The sequence below is a fragment of the Primulina tabacum genome, chromosome 5 (assembly GCF_025594145.1).
Source record: "Primulina tabacum isolate GXHZ01 chromosome 5, ASM2559414v2, whole genome shotgun sequence".
NCBI classification, from domain to species: Eukaryota; Viridiplantae; Streptophyta; class Magnoliopsida; order Lamiales; family Gesneriaceae; genus Primulina; species Primulina tabacum.
The window spans coordinates 38,354,900-38,376,972 of NC_134554.1; the positions used below are offsets into that span (position 1 = coordinate 38,354,900).

Consider the following 22,073-nt stretch of genomic DNA (forward strand, 5'->3'; position numbering starts at 1 on the left):
CATTGATGGGGCCAGAACATTGTTTTATGCCCACTGATGGGGGCCATATATAATTTACAATCGTCGTTCCATATCCCACTAGAATCATAACAGTGCACCACAGAATCAGATGTATCAAACAGCACTTATCGGAATTTTGGAGTGAACTCAGCAGAATCAAAGAACATCGAAAATAGAAGAACATATCGTACATCGATCGAGATTTTATAAAATATATAGTAGCATTTTTCGAAAATGGTTTGACACACATACAAGCATGTCATGAAATACATATACAAAGTTTAAATTACAAAGAAATACATAGCAAAAGCCCACTTACTCTTGGTTCAAATGTACGATTCGAACTTAACTGATACTTGGGTTAAACTTGGGTCGAACACGAGCAGAATTTGGGTAGCACCTCAGTCACGATTTGGGCAGCACTCTGACAGCACTACAATGGCCGAATGCAGCCTCTCCTCTTTGCTTGAAGTGATCGAGACTTACGAGTGATTTGAGTGGATTTTTGGTGCCATTTTACACTAAATCAAAGCCACTATTTATAGGCCTCCAAGGATAAGGTGAAGGGTCACTACAATCAATGTCATTTATCTCACCTTAAATGTCAGTATTCATGGTCATTAACCTCCTCTTAATGACACCTATTCATGATCATTGACCTTATATTTAAAACACTATTCATGGTCATTAACCTTCTCTTAATGACACCTATTCATGACCATTAACGTCATATTTAAAATATCTATTCATGGTCATTAACCTCCTCTTAATTATCATTATTTTTCTTTTAATATAGGTAGTTTAATGACTGATTTATTGTGGTTTAAATTAGTCATTACAATGGTGATAAATGGTCAATAATGAGGGAAAAATGATTATTCAAATTTCCAAGATTCTGATTGCATGGAACTCGAAAATGTTGTGCCAAAAATGAGCTGAAATTTTCTATGACATATGAAGGTCTTTTCGTTTCAAAATTTCGGGTCTTTACATCATTTCCTCCTTATTAGAAGTTCCGTCCTCGAAACTTGAGCTAACTTGATATAGATATAAAATGATTGATAAATTCGAAATTTAAATCTATGTTGAAAGATCCACTGCTCGAGTTCAATGGATTCAAGGAAAAATTTAAACTTGAATCCTATAATACGTATGGTAGATTTCAAAACACAAGTAGTGAGATGCAAAAACAAAAACAATATGGACGATAGTGTCCTTATTCCAAAAGACACATGAGAGCTTAATCTAATCGATAACGTTTCCGTCTCCTAACTCCTCGTTAGCGTCTTCTACTTGTGCATTTAGTGGTTGTTGCATATGCTCGAGTGCAATTTGTTGGTTGGCGATTTCTGCACTCAAGTTTTGGTTGTTGAGTTAAAGTTGTTGCACATAGTTTTTCATTTCATGACGATAGGCATTGAACTCCTATTCAATTTGGTCACAAAACCATTTCTTAGCGTGATAGTGGTTGCACCAAGCTTCGGAGGTGGCAAACATTTGTTGACCATACTTTTGCGACTCTTACAACTCTTCTTTGTAATCTTTGAGTTGCTTTTCCACAAATTTCTTGTCGAAAGTGAGTTGTCCCACTTCTACTTGAAGGCAATCCCTAGCTTTCTTCAACTCCTCTTTGTCATGAAGTAAACTCGTAATGGTACTCCTAAGTTGCTCGATTTCGTGCTCGAGGTTGCTAAAGGTCTTGGCTTGGGTCATCATTTTCGATCACAAAGTTGAGCAATCTTTGTTCGAGACTAGCTTGAGGGATGACTTGAAACTATGAGATAATTGTGAGTGCTTGGTATGACTTTCTTCATTTACGAGAAGGTATTTATATAGGTATTTTAAAGAAGATATATGGTAATCTTTTTAAGGCCATTAATTTAATTTTTAATTGTTATAATTAGTACTTAATTGAGTGCTAAATTTTGAGTCAATGAATGTTTTTACATTTATAAAATAAGAAGCATCTAATCACATACAAAATATGATATGGAATTTTCGAAAATATGGCTAAGATGGATTCAATTTTTTTTTATTTTATTATTATTATTAATTTTTTATTTTTTTTGGGTGAATGTGAAGACTAAATTGTAGTGTTTAATGTTGCTTTCAAATTTTATAGATCGATAACGACGTTGCAAAAATTGAAGGTAGGTAAATGATGATGCTTGATTAAAATAGGCATCATTGCATGAAGAATTTTCGAACAATATATGAACATTCTAAAATATGGGTAGGATTGTATAGAAACAAGTAGATGAATAAATAAAATTTTAGAAATGAGACACTATATATAATCCACCAAAAAAATGTATTATAAATTTAGTTCTTAATAAATAATTGGCAGCTTAAAAATAAGGACATAAAAATTGAGATGTGAATTGTTCATTTGTTCAAGAAAAATTTATATAAATTAAATTAGAGATTTAAGACACAAAGATTAAACGGTCCAATCAATTGCATTAATATTTATATTGTTATTAATTTTATCAAACAAGAATAGTTTAAGACCATTTTTAAACAAATGAAATTTTTGTTATTTGACATTAAAATTAGAATTGAAAATGATGTTTCAAATCAAGAACATATATTTTCAAGTTAATAACATATATTTATGTGTACATATATTTGCTTGAAATCCTAAATATGATTTGTTAACTATATTAAAAATTTAGTCATGATTATCATCTTATCACTTAATTGTCTATCTAACTTAAACCCGAAAATTCAAGACTTAAAACTTTCTATTGATGATTCAATACAGATACTAGTCCCAAAATTAATCTAACTTAAATTCGAAAAATAAAAATCTCAAATTTTCTATGGACCATTTAATATAAAGACTAATCTCAAAATCGATTTCCTATAAATCCCAAAAATCTTATCTTAATTTTTTTTTCGACCATGTGATTAAAACACTAGTTGTCAATCATTATTATTATTTTGTATTCGGACCCTTGTACTAATATAAAGTTCTTAAAAGTCAAACTACGACCCAATGCTGTTAAATTAACTTAAATCTAAATAATAATATCCTAGAAGGTTGAAATTCCAATCGTCCGATTCACATAAATACTAATTCCCAATTTTTATTTATCAAACTAAATACTACTTCCCCATAAAAGACTATGAGATTATATATATATATATATATATATATATATACATACACACACATACATACTTATGCATATTGATAACAAATTTCGGTGCAGAATCAATGGAATATTCAAAAAAAAAGTCAAAACAATTCATCAGGATCAAGGAACAATTGGCAGAATTGGACTTCGATTTGCCTATGTGGAGTTATAAGTTTTACGATAATTTCCAAAAATGGCAAAAACTGAGCGTGGTTACGAGGGGCGTATGAAGTCATTTCCTGAAAAACAATGGAAGACTTACAAAATGATAAGGTCATCAAACAGTAAATTTCAGAGTCATATCATTCGAGTTTTAATTCAGAAAGGGTTCAAAGATGGAAAATTCGAGAATTGATGTATGGTTTGAAGATTATACATAGAGAGAAGTCGAGAATAATTAATCGAATCGAATTCTTGAGTTTCCTATGGGAAGTCATAATTTTCAAATCAAAGATTGGGGTGGATATGAATGACTAAGTTTTTGCAAAAATCTAACTTCGTCAAATTTTGTCTATCGAAATCCCAGCCGGATTATGAACCTGACGGCTCTGATACCGCTTAAATGTCATGCCCCGAGACCGGGGTTAGTCGAGACCGGCGTTGTTCAACAATCACATAATTGCCAAACAACAAGCCTCGTAGTTCAGTATAAACCAAAACCAGTCTATTCCATAATTAACTCGAAATAATCTTGTCTTACAGTGATAAATTCCAAAACGAAATAAAATGTGCGGAAGCGTTGTACAACTTGAATCGAAATTTAGGAAGAACATAAGCAAGAAATCTTCATATCTCGAAACTTTATCACCAACTCCAAAGCATGTCTTATTCATCATCGTCTACTTGATCTTCAATCTTATCTAGAGAGAGATATATGGGGTGAGTGTTTTGGGAAACACTAAGGAAGTGGGGGCCGATCGATTACCACAACTATATATAAATATAAATTAAAACCCATATTGAAAACTGATTTTCAAAACGTAGTATCTCATATCAGATCAGAATCGGAATCAAAATGCGAAACAGAGATTATCCGACAATTCAGAACAGAACGAATCAGAACAAACGAAAACACTGTTATTCATCTCGTTTTCCGTGGTCAAATTGTCCCTCATATGTTAGTCCTCTAAGGGGTGAGGCCAAAACACAGTTTTATACCCACTGATGGTGGCCATACAGAACACAGTTTTATACCCATTGATGGGGCCAGAACACTGTTTTATGCCCACTGATGGGGGCCATATATAATTTACAATCGTCGTTCCATATCCCACTAGAATCATAACAGTGCACCACAGAATCAGATGTATCAAACAGCACTTATCGGAATTTTGGAGTGAACTCAGCAGAATCAAAGAACATCGAAAATAGAAGAACATATCGTACATCGATCGAGATTTTATAAAATATATATAGTAGCATTTTTCGAAAATGGTTTGACACACATACAAGCATGTCATGAAATACATATACAAAGTTTAAATTACAAAGAAATACATAGCAAAAGCCCACTTACTCTTGGTTCAAATGTACGATTCGAACTTAACCGATACTTGGGTAAAACTTGGGTCGAACATGAGCAGAATTTGGGTAGCACCTCAGTCACTATTTGGGCAGCACTCTGACAGCACTACAATGGCCGAATGCAGCCTCTCCTCTTTGCTTGAAGTGGTCGAGACTTACGAGTGATTTGAGAGGATTTTTGGTGTCATTTTACACTAAACCAAAGCCACTATTTATAGGCCTCCAAGGGTAAGGTGAAGGGTCACTACATTCAATGTCATTTATCTCACCTTAAATGTCAGTATTCATGGTCATTAACCTCCTCTTAATGACACCTATTCATGATCATTGACCTTATATTTAAAACACTATTCATGGTCATTAACCTTCTCTTAATGACACCTATTAATGACCATTAACGTCATATTTAAAATACATATTCATGGTTATTAATCTCCTCTTAATTATCATTATTTTTCTTTTAATATAGGTAGTTTAATGACTGATTTATTGTGGTTTAAAGTAGTCATTACAATGGTGATAAATGGTCAATAATGAGGGGAAAATGATTATTCAAATTTCCAAGATTCTGATTGCATGGAACTCGAAAATGTTGTGCAAAAAATGAGCTGAAATTTCTTATGACATATAAAGGTCTTTCCGTTTCAAAATTTCGGGTCTTTACAATATAGGCATTTTATATGCTTGTTTCAACATGAAATCTACTCAAAAAATTTATCAAGAAAGCACTCAGCTCCCTTGATGCACATGGCCAACCTCGGCAATCTTCATAACGAATGAAACTCCTTTATATAGAAGGCCACAACATATCTAAGATAGACATTAACTTTTCAAATCTTGCCTCATATCTTATATTAATCAAAGTTATATATTTCAATATCTTCAATAATCACGAGATATATACAACAAAATATTTCTTTAAGTAATCTCATTTTCTCCAAAATCTTCAAATCAATAATTTAAATTTTCTTGCCAAATATTCTCAAAATCAAGCCAACGAAACTTATTAACATATTACAAAATATGTGGCTTCATGGTCCATTTGTGGCGTTTGTCATCCATTTGCATTAAATATTTAATTTGTTATAAATATAATTATGGTGGGGACAAAATAAATAGTTCTTGACAAATTAATTTGTGACAACATTAAATATTGAACAAACATTGAAATTATTGTCCCCGTTCACGTGAGCTATTTCAAATGTTCAACAGAGAAATCCTCAAAATATATCTTATCCACATGTTAGGGGTGAAAATAAGTACAAGATCACTAAAAAAACAGTTGGATTAACTACGATTAAAGGATAAATCGTCGCTTTAGTAGCGACGGTTTAACAAAAACCGTCGCCTACTAAAGTTAGCGACGGTTTATCAAAAACCGTCGCTGTGTTAGTGACGATTTATCATAAAACCGTCGCTAATATTGCGACTGTTCGAACAAACCCGTCGCTATTTTGTGCGACAGGTTTTTGGACCGTTGTCTTTGGCGACGTTTATATTTAAGTCCGTCGCCATATTAGACGACGAGTTTTTGACCCGTCGCCATGTGCGAAAGTATAATACAAGACCGTCGCAATATTCGGCGACGGTTTTTGTAAAAAAAAAGAGATAATTAGTGTTAATTTGAAAAAAATGATTTTTTTTATTTTTTTTAATAAAAAAATAAGATCTCTCTAGAAAAAGAGAAAAACTTTAGAAACCAAGAATTTATAATAATGTGGATGGGGCTGACACTTGTCTGAGTAGAATGGTCATAGTCAACTTAGCATTGAAAGAAACAGAAATTAGTCAACTAAAGTTTCTTCGTTCACATTTCGAGTTGGTGACTTTATGCATACCTCCAATCTATGAAATGTGGATAAAATAATATATATATATATTATAATTACAATTACAAACTATATGTCAGGACCGAAATTTTTTTTAGAAGGGTAAACAAATTTTATTTCCCGAAAAAATTGAGTTGACAGTATGTTAAATTTTTTTTTTGAATGTCTATGTTTAACTGGATCTTTTAAAAATAATTTGAATGTGAAAAACAATCCATGTGGACTTAGTGACATAATATATATTCAATTTGTGAATTTTAACAAACACGAACATAAATTAAGTGCAAAGTTAAGTAAAGAACACAGATTTTTTTATGAATTTTTGAAGGCTTAAATACTCTTACGTAACATTTTCTTCCACTTAAGATAGAATTCACTAAAAAAATTTTGTTTATACAATCCTTGTACAAATCCAATTCGACTAAGACTTATCACATTGCCTAAGTCGAAAATCTTAGTATTAATTCAATACAACAAGTTCTAGTTTGTCTAAAAATCATTGGTTTACTAGAAAGATCAAAATTGTCAACGATTAGCTTTGAACTGTTAGTTGTTAGGATAGCACGAGTTGATATTGATTATCTGAAAATGAAAAAAATATGGGTGTGCTAGGTCAACAGCTTGATATCTTAGAAAGAATAAGTGTTCTCGAGATAATATGTATATTGCAAATTGAAAGCTTGAAACTTATTGATTTCTTCGTAGTTATGAATTTCTGAATCAGCATATTTATACATGAAGACTTCCAAAGATCGGATAACCTTATTAACAATCATCTGCATTTTATTCTAGCTGATTGGTATTGTCAATCTCTCTTCATCGCACATTGCATTAAATTCTCATTCAAAGATTTTTTTTTTGTTTTTAGGGTTGCAGCTCTTTAACTTATGAATATTTGATTGACTCTTCACATTTTATGAAACATTTCTGTCAATCTGAAGTTAGTAGGATACTGTTATTGTCATTTTATCTGATAATATTTGACCAAATTGAGTTGATTTTATTTGTCTTGATTTTTCTTGTGTCCGACCGGTTAAATTCGAACGAGAAGACTCTGAATATTTATTTGATATAGCGGTCCGGTTAGAAACAAAATCAATAGATTATCTGCTTGAGCTTTTGATAGAACAATGAGCGATCTGACTTGTCCAGCAGTTAGACTCATGTAAATTGCATGAAAGAGAAAGTTGGACCTGAAACGGCTTGATGTTTTTTTCTTTGCCAAAATTTAGTTTTTTGGTGATGACAAAACCAAGCTAAAATAATAAGTACATGTACTTGATGAGCAGCTTGATATCTTAAAATAATAAGTGTACTCAAGAATTGAAAGCTTGAAAATTATTGATTTCTTCTTAATTATGAAGTTTTGAATTTGCATATTTATATTTATATTTGAATAGTTCTAACGGTCGGATAACTTTATCAACGATCATATATAATTTCTCCTGAAATATTGATTTGTCAATCTCTCTTCATCGTACACTCCATTAAATGTTCATTTAATGGTCTTTTACTTTTTACGGCTTCGGATCTTCTAGTTTTATGAAAATTTGATTGACTCTTGACATTTTAGGAAATATTTGTGTCAATTAGGAGTTGGTAAGATACTGTGCTTGTCATTTTAAATATAAAAAAACGTCTTTATTTTATTATTATTATTTTTATCTAAAAGAACGGTGCAATGGTCCATTTACCGGTTCACCATTTTTTATTTTATTTTTAAATATACGCGTGTTATATATCAAAAAATAATTTCTCATTACCGTACTTTTTACTACTAAAATTTGCGGAAGAATTAAAAATTTTTCTTAAATATAACGTGAGCATTCAAAATTCGATAAAATAAACTGTGCGTCTCAACAAAAATCTAAAATAGAGCTTGACAAAAGTATTTGTACATTTTCATAAAGACTTAAAAGCATGGCGGTCCTCGGGTTTAGCCTCCCGCTCAGTCCAAGCCTGCTCCTAGGTCCCCACCTCCTCTCTCCTCATAAACATCCTCACCTGCATCGATCAAGTCTAGTGAGTCTAAAAACTCAACACGTATAAACTGGAAGTAACAAGTACTACATAATAAGATCACATGCACTTTTAAAATAGGGCATACATACTTTAAACTTGAACTTGCAAGATAAAACTTGAACATACGTACATACATGCTTAGACGTGCCATAAAATTTTCTTAAACATGCTTGCATACTTAAACATACATGGCTTCATCATTTTGCGTAGAGGATGTTTCAAAGCAAGTGACCCATAACATAATTCGCCTGATTAGACTAAACAACAGTACTGGGATGACAGGGGCGAACCCACTGCCACATACATAAGATCCCCGTTCATGCTTTAACGGGTGGATTGGTCCCCGTTCATGCTTTAACGCTTTCCAATCCTAATCTAAACCCGTTCATGCTTTAATGGGGTGGAGAGGTCCTCGGCCACGTTCACCGACTTTCAAACACATTCATAATTTGGTCACAAGACATTTAGCATACCTCAAAAACTTGAAAATAATTTTATTGCACGTCACATACTTACTTGGTGTTGAGGGATTCGTTGGACTTCGATTGGGGCCGTTGGTGCACCTACTAACTTGAATTCAAATGCTTAATTTGCATAACTTAGACGTAAATACCATGCTTACTTCCGGGCTCATCCAATTCCTTAGGGCGTTCTAAAATTCCCATGACTCGGCCTTGTAAATCATTGTACTAAACCATGTCATCAGACCTCAAAGCATACTATAAAACTTTTCCCAAAATAACAAACACACGGACCCCGTGCCCAGGTCTGGCTCCGGGTCCGTGTCCGTGCGGTGAAATGTGTCGTGAACAAAAGGGGAGACACGGACCCTGTGCTCTAGTCCGTGAGGGGGTCCGTGTGTGTACGCAAACTTGACACGGAGAAGAAAACAAAGGCAAGGACCCCGTACTCTGGTCCGGGTGGGGGTCCGTGTCAGCTCGCAAAAAGGACACTCAAGAAGAAACGAAGACACGGACCCCGTGCCATGGTCCGTTTCCGGGTCTGTGTACTCTCGGTGGACGCGAACTCACGAAAAATCTGTACACGCCAAACTTATCATCCTAGACTCGATTGTACGGACCATAAACCGACATCCCGAGACTCATCCTAGCATTCCATAACATCGAACCAAACTCGTACAAACACCCAAAGCAACAGCTTCCACCCTACGACACATACAATTGCAAAAACGTGGCAATTGACACCAAATCAATTCCTACGACTTCTAGTGTATTCGAGTGCATATCGACACTAAACGACATATCAAATGACAACCCAACATCATACTAAGCATACCTAGACGTAGCAACGATCACCCGTCGATCTCCAACGAAGCCTGCAACAATAAAATCTCAAGAACACATCAATACATAATTTTCTGAAAAACGAAGTTTGAGCAGTCCCACGAAAAACGTCATAACTCACTCAATTTTCATCCAAAAATTTCGAATTTACTGTCAAATCGAAGGTATCGAAAAGTTCTACAATTTTTGTGTTGAAAGTTTTCTCAAAAACGCGACCGAAAAAATGCAGCATTTAAAAGACAGCAAAAATCGAAAATTTTAGATCTAAAATGGTTTCAAAAGTGTTCGAAACATAATTGCTCAAACTTCTACGCATCACACATGTATTTTTTGCATAAATAACAACACAACGCATAATATGACGAGATCGATGCAGCAATAACAGAATATACGTGCCTTTTGATAATTTGAAATACCGTAACGACGATACCGAAGCGGAGACGGAGTGAGGGTCGATGCAGGACGAACGTGGCACTAAAATCTTGTAATAAAATCAACAAAAATTTGCTGGAAAGATTTAGGGGAGGGGCGGCTGCTGCTCTTGTGCCAAGAACCCTAAAATTTTCTTTTAAAATGATGAGATAGAAATATGAGAGATGTGTGTGTGTGTTATACGTGCAGGTGTGTGTAAATAAGTGTGTGTGCGTGTGTTTTGATAACAAGAAACTCAATTGTAAAGTGTGTGTGCATATTAGTGGGGTAATTGAGGCTAATTTAAAGTTAATCAAACACTAACTCACTCAATTTCCTTAATTGAAATAAAATATACACTAATTTTATAACATTCTCCTTTAATAAAATAAAATCCACAAAATGCTAAATTTTAAAAGTTTTGAACTCTTAAATCACTAATTACATAAATAAGACTTTAAAATACTAAAACTTAGTATATCCTTTAAAATGCCCCATCCTCAACTTAAAATAAAATACCATGTTTTAAATTGCCAAAATCGTCACCGGTCCTTTCCTCGATCCCGCCTCGAATAATCGCCTGGAACATGAAACTTGAAAAAAAAATATTTTAACGTGCATCACATAAACATAATTAATTTAAAATAATGCATTTAAATAAATCATGCATGGCTAAAACTCAATTTAAACTTAAATAAATGCTTTAATAATTAAATAAATGCAAGGGTTATACGTGTACTGAATTTGGGCACTACAGATCCTCCCCCACTTATAAAAATTTCGTCCTCGAAATTAAGTCTTACCGAACAACTCCGGGTATCGATTCCTCATATCCGCCTCGGTCTCCCAAGTAGCTTCCTCTACTGATTGATTCAACCACTGGACTTTGACCAGATTGGTCACCTTGTTCCGAAGTCTATGCTCCTGTCTGTCTAGGATCTGGATAGGTCTCTCCTCATAAGACAGGTCTGGAGCCAACTGTAACGGTTCATAGCTCAACACGTGTGAAGGATTAGCTAGGTACTTCCTTAGCATCGAGACGTGGAACACATTGTGTACCCCGGCCAGACTCGACGAAAGGGAAACATGATAAGCTAGTGTCCCAACTCTTGCAAGGATCTCGAACGGCCCAATAAACCTTGGACTGAGCTTGCCTCTTTTCCCAAATCTCATAACACCCTTCATGGGTGCTATCTTTACAAAAACGTGGTTACCTACGGCAAACTCGAGGTCTCTCCTCCTCTTATCAGCATAACTTTTCTGACGACTCTGGGCTTCTTCATCCTATCTCAGATCTTGACCACCACATCTGCAGTCTGCTGAACTATCTCCGGACCAAGTTCTGCTCTTTCACCAACCTCATCCCAATGAACTGGTGATCTGCACTTCCTTCCATACAACGGCTCATAGGGAGCCATACTTATCGATGATTGAAAACTGTTGTTGTAGGTAAACTCCACTAGAGGTATCTTCGATTACCAAGTCCCCTGGAAATCGATCATACACGCTCGCAATAAATCCTCCAAAACTTGAATCACTCGCTCAGACTGGCCATCTGTCTGCGGGTGAAAAGCTGTACTGAATAGCAACTTCGTCCCCATGGCTGCATGTAGACTCTTCCAGAAGGACGATGTAAATCTCGGGTCTCTGTCGGACACAATAGAAACTGGGATCCCATGCAATCGAACTATCTCCATATATAAAGTTCCGTATACTGCGTCATGGAAAAAGTCGTCTTCACTGGCAAGAAGTGCGCTGACTTAGTGAGTCGATCCACTATAACCCAGATAGAATTTGATCCCCTGACTGACCTTGGAAAACAAACCACAAAGTCCATTGTAACATTCTCCCATTTCCACTCCGGGATGGGGAGTGGCTTAATCAATCCTGTTGGCTTCTGATGTTCTGCCTTCACCTGCTGACAAATGAGGCATTCAGACACAAATCTGCGGATGTCTCGTTTCATCCCTGGCCACCAATACAGAATCTGCAGATCCTTGTACATTTTGGTACCTCCTGGGTGAATGGAATACGGAGATGCGTGTGCATCTGACAGAATATCCTCTCTGATCGAATCAACACTAGGCACTCACATTCTACCTCTGTATCTCACAATACCATCTGACACTATGTAGAGCACACTACCCTTGACTTCATCCTTCAGCCTCCACTTCTGCAACTGCTCGTCTGAAGGCTGGCCCGCACGAATACGGTCTAGCAAGAAAGATTGGACTGTCAGATTAGACAGCCTTGGAGCTCTGCCCTTGCGGTAAACTTCTAAATCAAACCTCTGAATCTCAGACTGAAGAGGTTTCTGCACTGACAACTATGCTACAACTGCCACTTTCCTTCTCAAGGCGTCTGCGACGACATTAGCCTTTCCCGGATGGTAGCTAATCTCGCAGTCGTAGTCTTTCACCAACTCTAACCACCGTCTCTGTCTCATGTTCAGTTTTTTCTGTGTGAAGAAATACTTGAAACTCTTGTGATCCGTGAATATCTGACACTTCTCGCCGTACAAGTAATGTCTCCAAATCTTCAAAGCAAAGACAACGGCGGCTAGTTCCAGATCGTGAGTCGGGTAATTCTTCTCATGTACCTTCAACTGCCTGGAAGCATAAGCTATCACCCGACCATGCTGCAACAACACTGCGCCTAACCCGAGCTTAGATGCATCGGTGTATAGAACAAAATCTCCTTTCCCTGTTGGCATGGTTAACACTGGCGCTGAAATAAGAGCTTGCTTCAAAGTATCAAAACTCTTCTGACACTCGTCACTCCACGCAAACTTAGCATTCTTCTTGGTCAGTGAAGTGAGTGGCACTGCTATCGAAGAAAACCCCTGAATGAACTTACGGTAGTAACCGGCTAAACCCAGAAATTGCAGATCTCAGAAGCATTCTTCGGTTCAACCCATTCCTTAACGGCTGCTACTTTTGCTGGATCCACCTCAATTCCACTGCTAGACACTATGTGACCCAAAAACGCTACCTTTTCCAACCAGAATTCACACTTACTGAACTTCGCAAATAACTTGCGACTCTGCAAGATCTGCAAAACTGTCTTCAAATGCTGGCTATGCTCCTCACGGCTCCTCGAGTAGATAAGAATGTCGTCAATGAAAACTATGACGAATTGATCAAGGTAAGGCTGAAAGACTCGGTGCATCAAGTCCATGAAGATTGTTGGAGCATTCGTAAGTCCGAACGGCATCACTAGGAACTCGTAATGCCCATATCTGGTCCTGAAGGCTGTCTTGTGCACATCTGCCTCTTTCACTTTCAGCTGGTGATACCCTGACCGAAGATCTATCTTAGAGAACACCGTGGCTATCTGCAACTGATCAAACAAGTCTTCGATCCTAGGAAGTGGGTACTTGTTCTTTATCGTTACCTTATTCAACTCCCGGTAATCGATGCACAGTCTCATGCTCCCATCTTTCTTTTTCAGAAAAAGCACTGGTGCGCCCCACGGCGAGAAACTGGGGCGGATGAATTCCTTGTCCAGAAGCTCTTGTATCTGCTGTTTGAGTTCTAACATCTCAGCTGGAGCTAATCGGTATGGTGCCTTAGAGATTGGCACCGTACCTGGTATGAGATCAATCGCAAACTCCACATCTCTCTCTGGTGGAAGACTTGTGACGTCGTCAGGAAAGACGTCTGGGAAATCTCTGACTACTGGTACATCTAAAATAGATGGAGCGGGTGCTTCAGGTGCTGAAATGATGCTGGCCACGAAGGCCTGACACCCCTTAGAAATAAGTTTCCGCGCCTGCATGCAGGAGATCATGCGAGGGAAACTTCTCCACCTGTCTGGCTCAAATAAAAACTGCCCCATTCCCATCGGTCTGACCAACACTGATCTCTTCTGAAAATCAATTAGAACTCTGTTCTTTGTCAACCAGTCCATACCCAAGATAATGTCAAACTCTGGCATCGGCAGTATTATCAGGTCTGCATACACCAGGTGGCCCTGCAGTTCTAGATCAATGTCTCTGACCACGCTGGTAGCTACCAGTTCTTCCCCTGATGGGACTGTCACTTAATAATTCACATCAAGGCCGATGGACTTGATGTCCAAATGATTAGTAAAGGTCTCCGAGATGAATGAATGAGTGGCCCCTGAATCTATCAGGGCCTTCGTGGATAACCTCTTGATGAAAATATTTCCTGAGGGACGTTAGCACAACACAAAACTTATATCCCCACTGTTCTAACATTAACCTCAACATAGCAGAAAATTAATATCCCAAGTCACGCAAAAATATCACTATCACACTAATAATCCCAAATAAAATTTCAACATGCAAGGCACGAATTTAAAATTGTACTGAATTAAACAACTTACCGGTTAACAGTGTAGTATCTGGGTTCGCCTCCTGTGCATGCATGGCAAACACTCTGCCCTGGGTTGGCTGCTTCCACTGTGGGCACTCCTTTAGCATGTGGTCAGTTGCTCCACATTTAAAACATTTCCCGGATCCCCATAAGCATTTTCCGGGATGCTGGCGATTGCATTTTTGACACACTGGAAAGTTCCCTGGCTTCTGAAGCGCCCCCTGCTGCTGGATTGGACCCTTGCCCTTTTGGTGGTCCTTGATATGGATTCTTCCCTGGCGGACCCTGATACGGTTTCTTAAACTGGGGCCTTTGATGCTGCTGCTGCTGGTGTTGCGGTGGTGCCTGATAGGGCCTCTTGCCCTGCCTGTCCAACTCGATATCCCTCTGATCCTGCTCTGCCGCAAATGCTCTAGATACGGCGACTGCATAAGTAGTAGGACCAGCAACTCGGACATCACGGCGCAAGATCGGCCGCAATCCATCCATGAAATGCCTCAGCTTACTCTGGGCATCATTAGCTATCAGGGGTACAAAGTGACACCCCCTCTCAAACTTCCTCACGAACTCCGCCACGCTGCTATCCCTTTGACGCAACCTCATGAACTCTCTGGTTAGGCGAGAGAGTACTTCCTCAGTGAAGTACTTTGAGTAGAAAACATCTTGGAACCCATTCCAAGGCAGTACCTGCAAGTTGACTGCCACTGACGCACTCTCCCACCATAGTCTGGCGTCTCCTGTAAGAAGGAACGTTGCACACCTGATCCTATCTGCATCAGTCAGTTCCATGAAGTCGAAGATTACCTCGATGGATTAATCCATCCTTCAGCTACCATCGGGTCAGTGGTACCCGAAAACTCCTTTGGGCTCATACGTCTGAACCTCTCGTAAACTGCTTCCGGTCTGGGCCTCTCCCCCGCATCTACTACAGTTTGGTTCCTCGCAAACTGTGCGAAGAACTGTGTCATACCTGCAAGCATCTGAGCTTGCATATCCGGAGGTGGAGGTGGAGGATTGGCCCTCTCCTCATTTCGGGCCTCTCTGTCCTTTTCCCTTGCTTCTCGGTTAATCAAACGTCTAGGAGGCATACTGATCCAATAAATTACCCAACACGTAAGCCCCACATGCATGAACATGATATAAACAACATAAGATGCACGTACTTGAACTTTAAAATATGCACATGCTGAAATCAGAACTTAATGCTTACTACATTACCCAAAATTGAAACCTTAAAACTTACAGACTTGAGGTGTGACTTCATGAGCTTCTTGCGACTGGCAGCAGGCGTAACCCTTTACAAGAACACCGCTCTGATACCAACTGTAACGTACCGTACTTTTTACTACTAAATTTGCGGAAGAATTAAAAATTTTTCTTACATAAAACGTGAGCATTCAAAATTCGATAAAATAAACTGTACGTCTCAACAAAGATCTAAAATAGAGTTTGACAAAAGTATTTGAACATTTTCATAAAGACATAAAAACATGGCGGTCCTCGGGTTTAGCCTCCCGCTCAGTCCAAGCCTGCTCCTAGGTCCCCACCTCCTGTCTCCTCATAAACATCCTCACCTGCATCGATCAAGTCTAGTGAGTCTAAAAACTCAACACATATAAACTGGAAGTAACAAGTACTACATAATAAGATCACATGCACTTTTAAAATAGGGCATACATACTTTAAACTTGAACTTGCAAGATAAAACTTGATATGTACATACATGCTTAGACGTGCCATAAACTTTTCTTAAACATGCTTGCATACTTGAACATACTTAACATACTTAAACATACATGGCTTCATCATTTTGTATAGAGGATGTTTCAAAGCAAGTGACCCATAACATAATTCGCCTGATCAGACTAGACCACAATATTGGGATGACAGGGGCGAACCCACTGCCACATACATGAGATCCCCGTTCATGCTTTAACGGGTTGATTGGTCCCCGTTCATGCTTTAACGCTTTCCAATCCTAATCTAAACCCGTTCTTGCTTTAACGGGGTGGAGAGGTCCTCGGCCACGTTCACCGACTTCCAAACCCATTCATAATTTGGTCACAAGACATTTAGCATACCTCAAAAACTTGAAAATAATTTTCTTGCACGTCACATACTTACTTGGCGTTGAGGGATTCGTTGGACTTCGATTGGGGCCGTTGCTGCACCTACTAACTTGAATTCAAATGCTTAACTTGCATAACTTAGACGTAAATACCATGCTTACTTCCGGGCTCATCCAATTCCTTAGGGAGTTCTAAAATTCCCATGACTCGGCCTTGTAAATCATTGTACTAAACCATGACATCAGACCTCAAAGCATACTATAAAAATTTTCCCAAAATAACAAACACACGGACCCCGTGCCCAGGTCCGGCTCCGGGTCCGTGTCCGTGGGATGAAATGTGTCGTGAACAAAAGGGGAAACACCGACCCCGTGCTCTAGTCCATGAGGGGGTCCGTGTGTGTACGAAAACTTGACACCGAGAAGAAAACAATGGCACGGACCCCGTTCTCTGGTCCGGGTGGGGGTCCGTGTCAGCTCGCAAAAAGGACACTCAAGAAGGAACGAAGTCACGGACCCCGTGCCAGGGTCCGTTTCCGGGTCCGTGTACTCTCGATGGACGCGAACTCACGAAAAATCTGTACACGCCAAACTTATCATCCTAGACTCGATTGTACGGACCATGAACCGACACCCCGAGACTCATCCTAGCATTCCATAACATCGAACCAAACTCGTACAAACACCCAAAGCAACAGCTTCCACCCTACGACACATACAATTCAAAAACGTGGCAATTGACACCAAATCAATTCCTACGACTTCTAGTGTATTCGAGTGCCTATCGATACTAAACAACATATCAAATGACAACCCAACATCATACTAAGCATACCTAGACGCAGTAACGATAACCTGTCGATCTCCAACGAAGCCTGCAACAATAAAATCTCAAGAACACATCAATACATAATTTTCTGAAAAACGAAGTTTGAGCAGTCCCACGAAAAACGTCATAACTCACTCAATTTTCATCCAAAAATTTTGAATTTACTGTCAAATCGAATGTATCGAAAAGTTCTACAATTTTCGTGTTGAAAGTTTTCTCAAAAACGCGACCGAAAAATTGCAGCATTTAAAAGACAGCAAAAATCGAAAATTTTAGATCTAAAATGGTTTCAAAAGTGTTCGAAACATAATTGCTCAAACTTCTACGCATCACACATGTATTTTACGCATAAATAACAACACAACGCATAATATGACGAGATCGATGCAGCAATAACAGAATATACGTGCCTTTTGATATTTTGAAATACCAGTAACGACGATACCGAAGCGAAGACTGGAGTGAGGGTCGATCCGGGACGAACGTGGTGCTAAAATCTTGTAATAAAATCAACAAAAATTTGCTGGAAAGATTTAGGGGAGGGGCGGCTGCTGCTCTTGTGCTAAGAACCCTAAAATTTTCTTTTAAAATGATGAGATAGAAATATGAGAGATGTGTGTGTGTTATACGTGCAAGTGTGTGTAAATAAGTGTGTGCGCGTGTGTTTTGATAACAAGAAACTCAAGTGTAACGTGTGTGTGCATATTAGTGGGGTAATTGAGGCTAATTTAAAGTTAATCAAACACTAACTCACTCAATTTTCTTAATTGAAATAAAATACACACTAATTTTATAACATTCTCCTTTAATAAAATAAAATCCACAAAATGATAAATTTTAAAAGTTTTAAACTCTTAAATCACTAATTACATAAATAAGACTTTAAAATACTAAAACTTAGTAAATCCTTTAAAATGCCTCATCCTCAACTTAAAATAAAATATCATGTTTTAAATTGCCAAAATCGTCACCGGTCCTTTACTCGATCCCGCCTCGAATGATCGCCTGAAACATGAAACTTGAAAAAAAATATTTTAACGTGCATCACATAAACATAATTAATTTAAAATAATGCATTTAAATAAATCATACATGGCTAAAACTCAATTTAAACTTAAATAAATGCTTTAATAATTAAATAAATGCAAGGGTTATACGTGTACTGAATTTGGGCACTACATTATTTTTTTAAATTCTTTATTTAATTAAATATTCGGTTGTTTAGTTTCAAGAAAATAAAATAAGTTGTGTGAACGTTGGTTCACTTGAAGATTTTTATTATTTCTAGAGTAATCTTACACGAATACATTAATTTATTATAACTATGATAGTTTATGAATTTTAATTTATTATGTTAATAAGTAGATCCGTAATTTAGTAAAAATCGATATCATTATGAATATGTGTTAGTGCTCGACAACCCACCCCTACCTATTATAAGAATAAAAATTGTAATATAAAATAAAATATAAAAAATATTAAATGGTAAATAAAATGACAAAAAAAATTACAAACTCTGAAACAATTTATCTTTATTATGATCGAAAATGTATTTAAAAAAGAGTGAATAAACAATCTTGATATATTTGAGATTTGGTCATCTGTGTATATACTAAAATGTAATTTTTTTAAACTTTTATTGGCCATTATCATCTAAAAATTTGATCTTGATAGACTATCTTTTAATTTTCGACTATATTGATCTAATTATTGAAGTGATGCTTGACATAACATTTTTCAATTTCGTATCAACAATTTTCGGTGTCATATCAGCATTTTATGATATCACGTTAGTATTTTCCATTATTATAAATCTGGTTTGCTGATTTTTATTTTTTTTGTGGATTATTATTGTTTTTGATAACTAAGATTTGAGGTTTGAATGCTGATATAAACTATAAATAAAACACAGTGTCTTAGTTTGGTAGTGCAACAAAGTTGCACAGTCCAATCAATTACTTTCACACATCTTTACCATTACATGAACAGATTACATGATCTAGAATTCATCCATGCAAATTCTTTTATTCATTAACATTCTTCACACATTATTTGAGAATTATCTTGGCCGATTTAGTTGTGTGTTTCTGCTTCAACAAAGTCGGGATCCACAGCTTGCCCGGCGTAGCTGCAGCACCTGCAACCCCCATATCCTCTTCCGCAGCAGCCATAGCGGCAGCGTCCACCTCCGTATCCACCGCGCCCACCTCCTCCATATCCTCCACGTCCTCCTCCTCCATATCCCCCACGTCCTCCTCCATATCCCCCACGTCCTCCTCCATATCCGCCACGGCCGCCTCCATATCCACCACCATATTGATCTCCAACTTCAGTTGCCTCCGTTTCCTTGGCTGTATAAATCAGCATAATTAGCATAGTGTAATTTCATTATGAATTGAGTATGAAATTACATTATGCAAAATAACATTCACAAATTAGAAATGAACAGCTTGGTCCATATATCATGGTTGAATTAGCCGTCATCATTTATCCATTCAGTACATATATCATGTGTTGGTAGATAAAGACAGTAGCATGAACAAAACAGAAATGGAGATTATATTTCAAGTAAATTAAATGCTTACCTGTTTCAGCCAACTCTCTTGCTGCTACCTCAGAGGAAATGAGGAGGGCCATGGCTACGAAAAGGCCAAGCAAGACAAGTGCTTTGGAAGCCATATTGAATTCAAATTTTTGATATATTTGTTTTGGTTTGGGATGGAAAAAATGGTGAATATGTCCCCGTATTTATAGATATATTATGTGAAGCACAAGATTTTTGGGTATAATTTTAAAATCTTAGATTTTATATGAGATGTGGCGAGTAGGCCCATAACTTAATTAGTTGGGCGTTGAAGGCTGACTTTAATGCGCATGTATACGAACTCCATCTTATCTTTGATTATATTTTTTTTAGTTTATGTTTGGATGAAGAAAATCCATATATATATATATATATATATATATAATAGTTTATGTAATTTAATATTGTTTTTGTTATAGTCATTAAATAATTGGATTGAATTTAGTAAATTGAATTCTAAGAAATGGTGAGTCAATAATGAAATATATGATTGGAGGTGCAAATGAATTGAGTTGAGTCGAAATTATCGAACATAAGCCAAAATTGAAATTTTCAAACTTTTTTTTGCGAATTTTAGCTTAAATTATTATGTTCTATGGTTCGTGAGTCGCTCCCGAACTTTACAGTTTAATTAAAATAATATAATTATGTATGAATTTGGATATCTATTTCTTGACAATAATTGTTGGACCGAGCGCTTGCCGCTTTACCAAAAGTTATAGATGATGGTAATGTTGCAATTCAAATCTTTTAAACTGCACAGCAGCTCAAGCATCACGGTTCGATCACTTTACCAAGTAAGGACAATTATTGCACCCAACAATCTCCCTCCCAATAATTGCACTCCTTGCAATCATTGAGAATCGAACCCGTGACTTTGGCTCTGATACCAACTGTTGGACCAAGCGCTTTTCGCTTTACCAAAAGCTATAGTTGATGCTAATGGTGCAACTCAAATTTTTTAAACCGCACAACAGGTCAAGCATCACGGTTCGATCGCTTTATCAAGCAAGGACAATTATTGAACTCAACAATAATTCAAACAGCTCTAAAATATGTTCGAATCTTTTGTACCAAATTCGAACCCGAGCACTGATTTGGACCAATTTTGAGTATTTTTTTTGTTAAATTATTCGAGCTTCAAATCAAACTTGAATATATCCAATTCATGTCTAATTTGAAAATTTTGTTTACACATTCAGCTCGATTCGGTTCGGTTCGTATATACTTAAAGATTTAATAACAATTGTAGCAAAAGACTTACATTAACAAACGAAAGTAGTTGGAGTATAAATTTTGATTTCTAATAAATCAATGACAATTGTAACAAAAGACTTGCATCAACAAATGAATGTAGTTGGAGTACAAATTTTGCTTTATATGAAATCAATCTTTTGGGACATGGGGATTAAATATATTATCATCGTTATGAATTTTCAAAGGTTGAAGACCTTTACATCACAAAATTACACATATTTCACTAAATTGTTTTTGTCTGGTGTATATGTGTCACGTAATGCTTGATCTTAAGATTGCATATATCCCTCGGTTTCCACCTTAGATAGGCAGAGATTTGACAAATCTTCCAAGGGATTGAAATCTAATGATGGTTAATCGAAGGTTTCATAGTTTTTCTGGCTTACTTCCATCGATCAAAGTATGTATAGGTTTTTGTCAGCCACGTGTTTTAACAATTTTGTTGTGCCTTCTTGAAAGTTGGGAAATTACTGTTTAAAGGAAAAAAAAAGTTGGGAAATTACTGTTTTATGAGTTATCACTCGATTGAAACTAAATCGTTATACAACGTACCGTACTTTTACTATTTAAAAATTTGCGGAAAAATTTAACATTTTTTTAATTGAAACGTGAACATTCAAAATTCGATAAAAAAGATAAACTGTACGTCTCACAAGTTATTGCAACAAAATATTTGAAATTTAAAGTTTGACAAAAGTTTTAAATGTTTTCATAAAACTTAAAACATGGCGGTCCTCGGGTTTAGCCTCCCGCTCAGTCCAAGCCTGC

General features: G+C 36.8%; 1 protein-coding gene across 2 annotated transcripts in view; it reads right to left on the reverse strand.

The window, feature by feature from the left end:
- LOC142547598 (glycine-rich protein 3 short isoform-like) overlaps positions 1-20,252 on the reverse strand; it is a 38,254-nt gene extending 18,002 nt beyond the window's left edge. The window contains exons 1-2 of one of the 2 annotated variants that reach the window (XM_075655963.1): positions 20,050-20,252; positions 19,501-19,815 (exon numbers count right to left, since the gene is read on the reverse strand). In XM_075655963.1, the coding sequence (XP_075512078.1) occupies positions 19,538-19,815; positions 20,050-20,143 (372 nt within the window). In that variant the 5' untranslated portion in view covers positions 20,144-20,252 and the 3' untranslated portion in view covers positions 19,501-19,537. Of the gene's footprint in view, positions 1-19,380; positions 19,816-20,049 lie in introns of those variants that run through there. The other variant, XM_075655962.1, reaches the window with a different exon arrangement.
- Between the last annotated feature and the right edge of the window lie 1,821 nt (positions 20,253-22,073).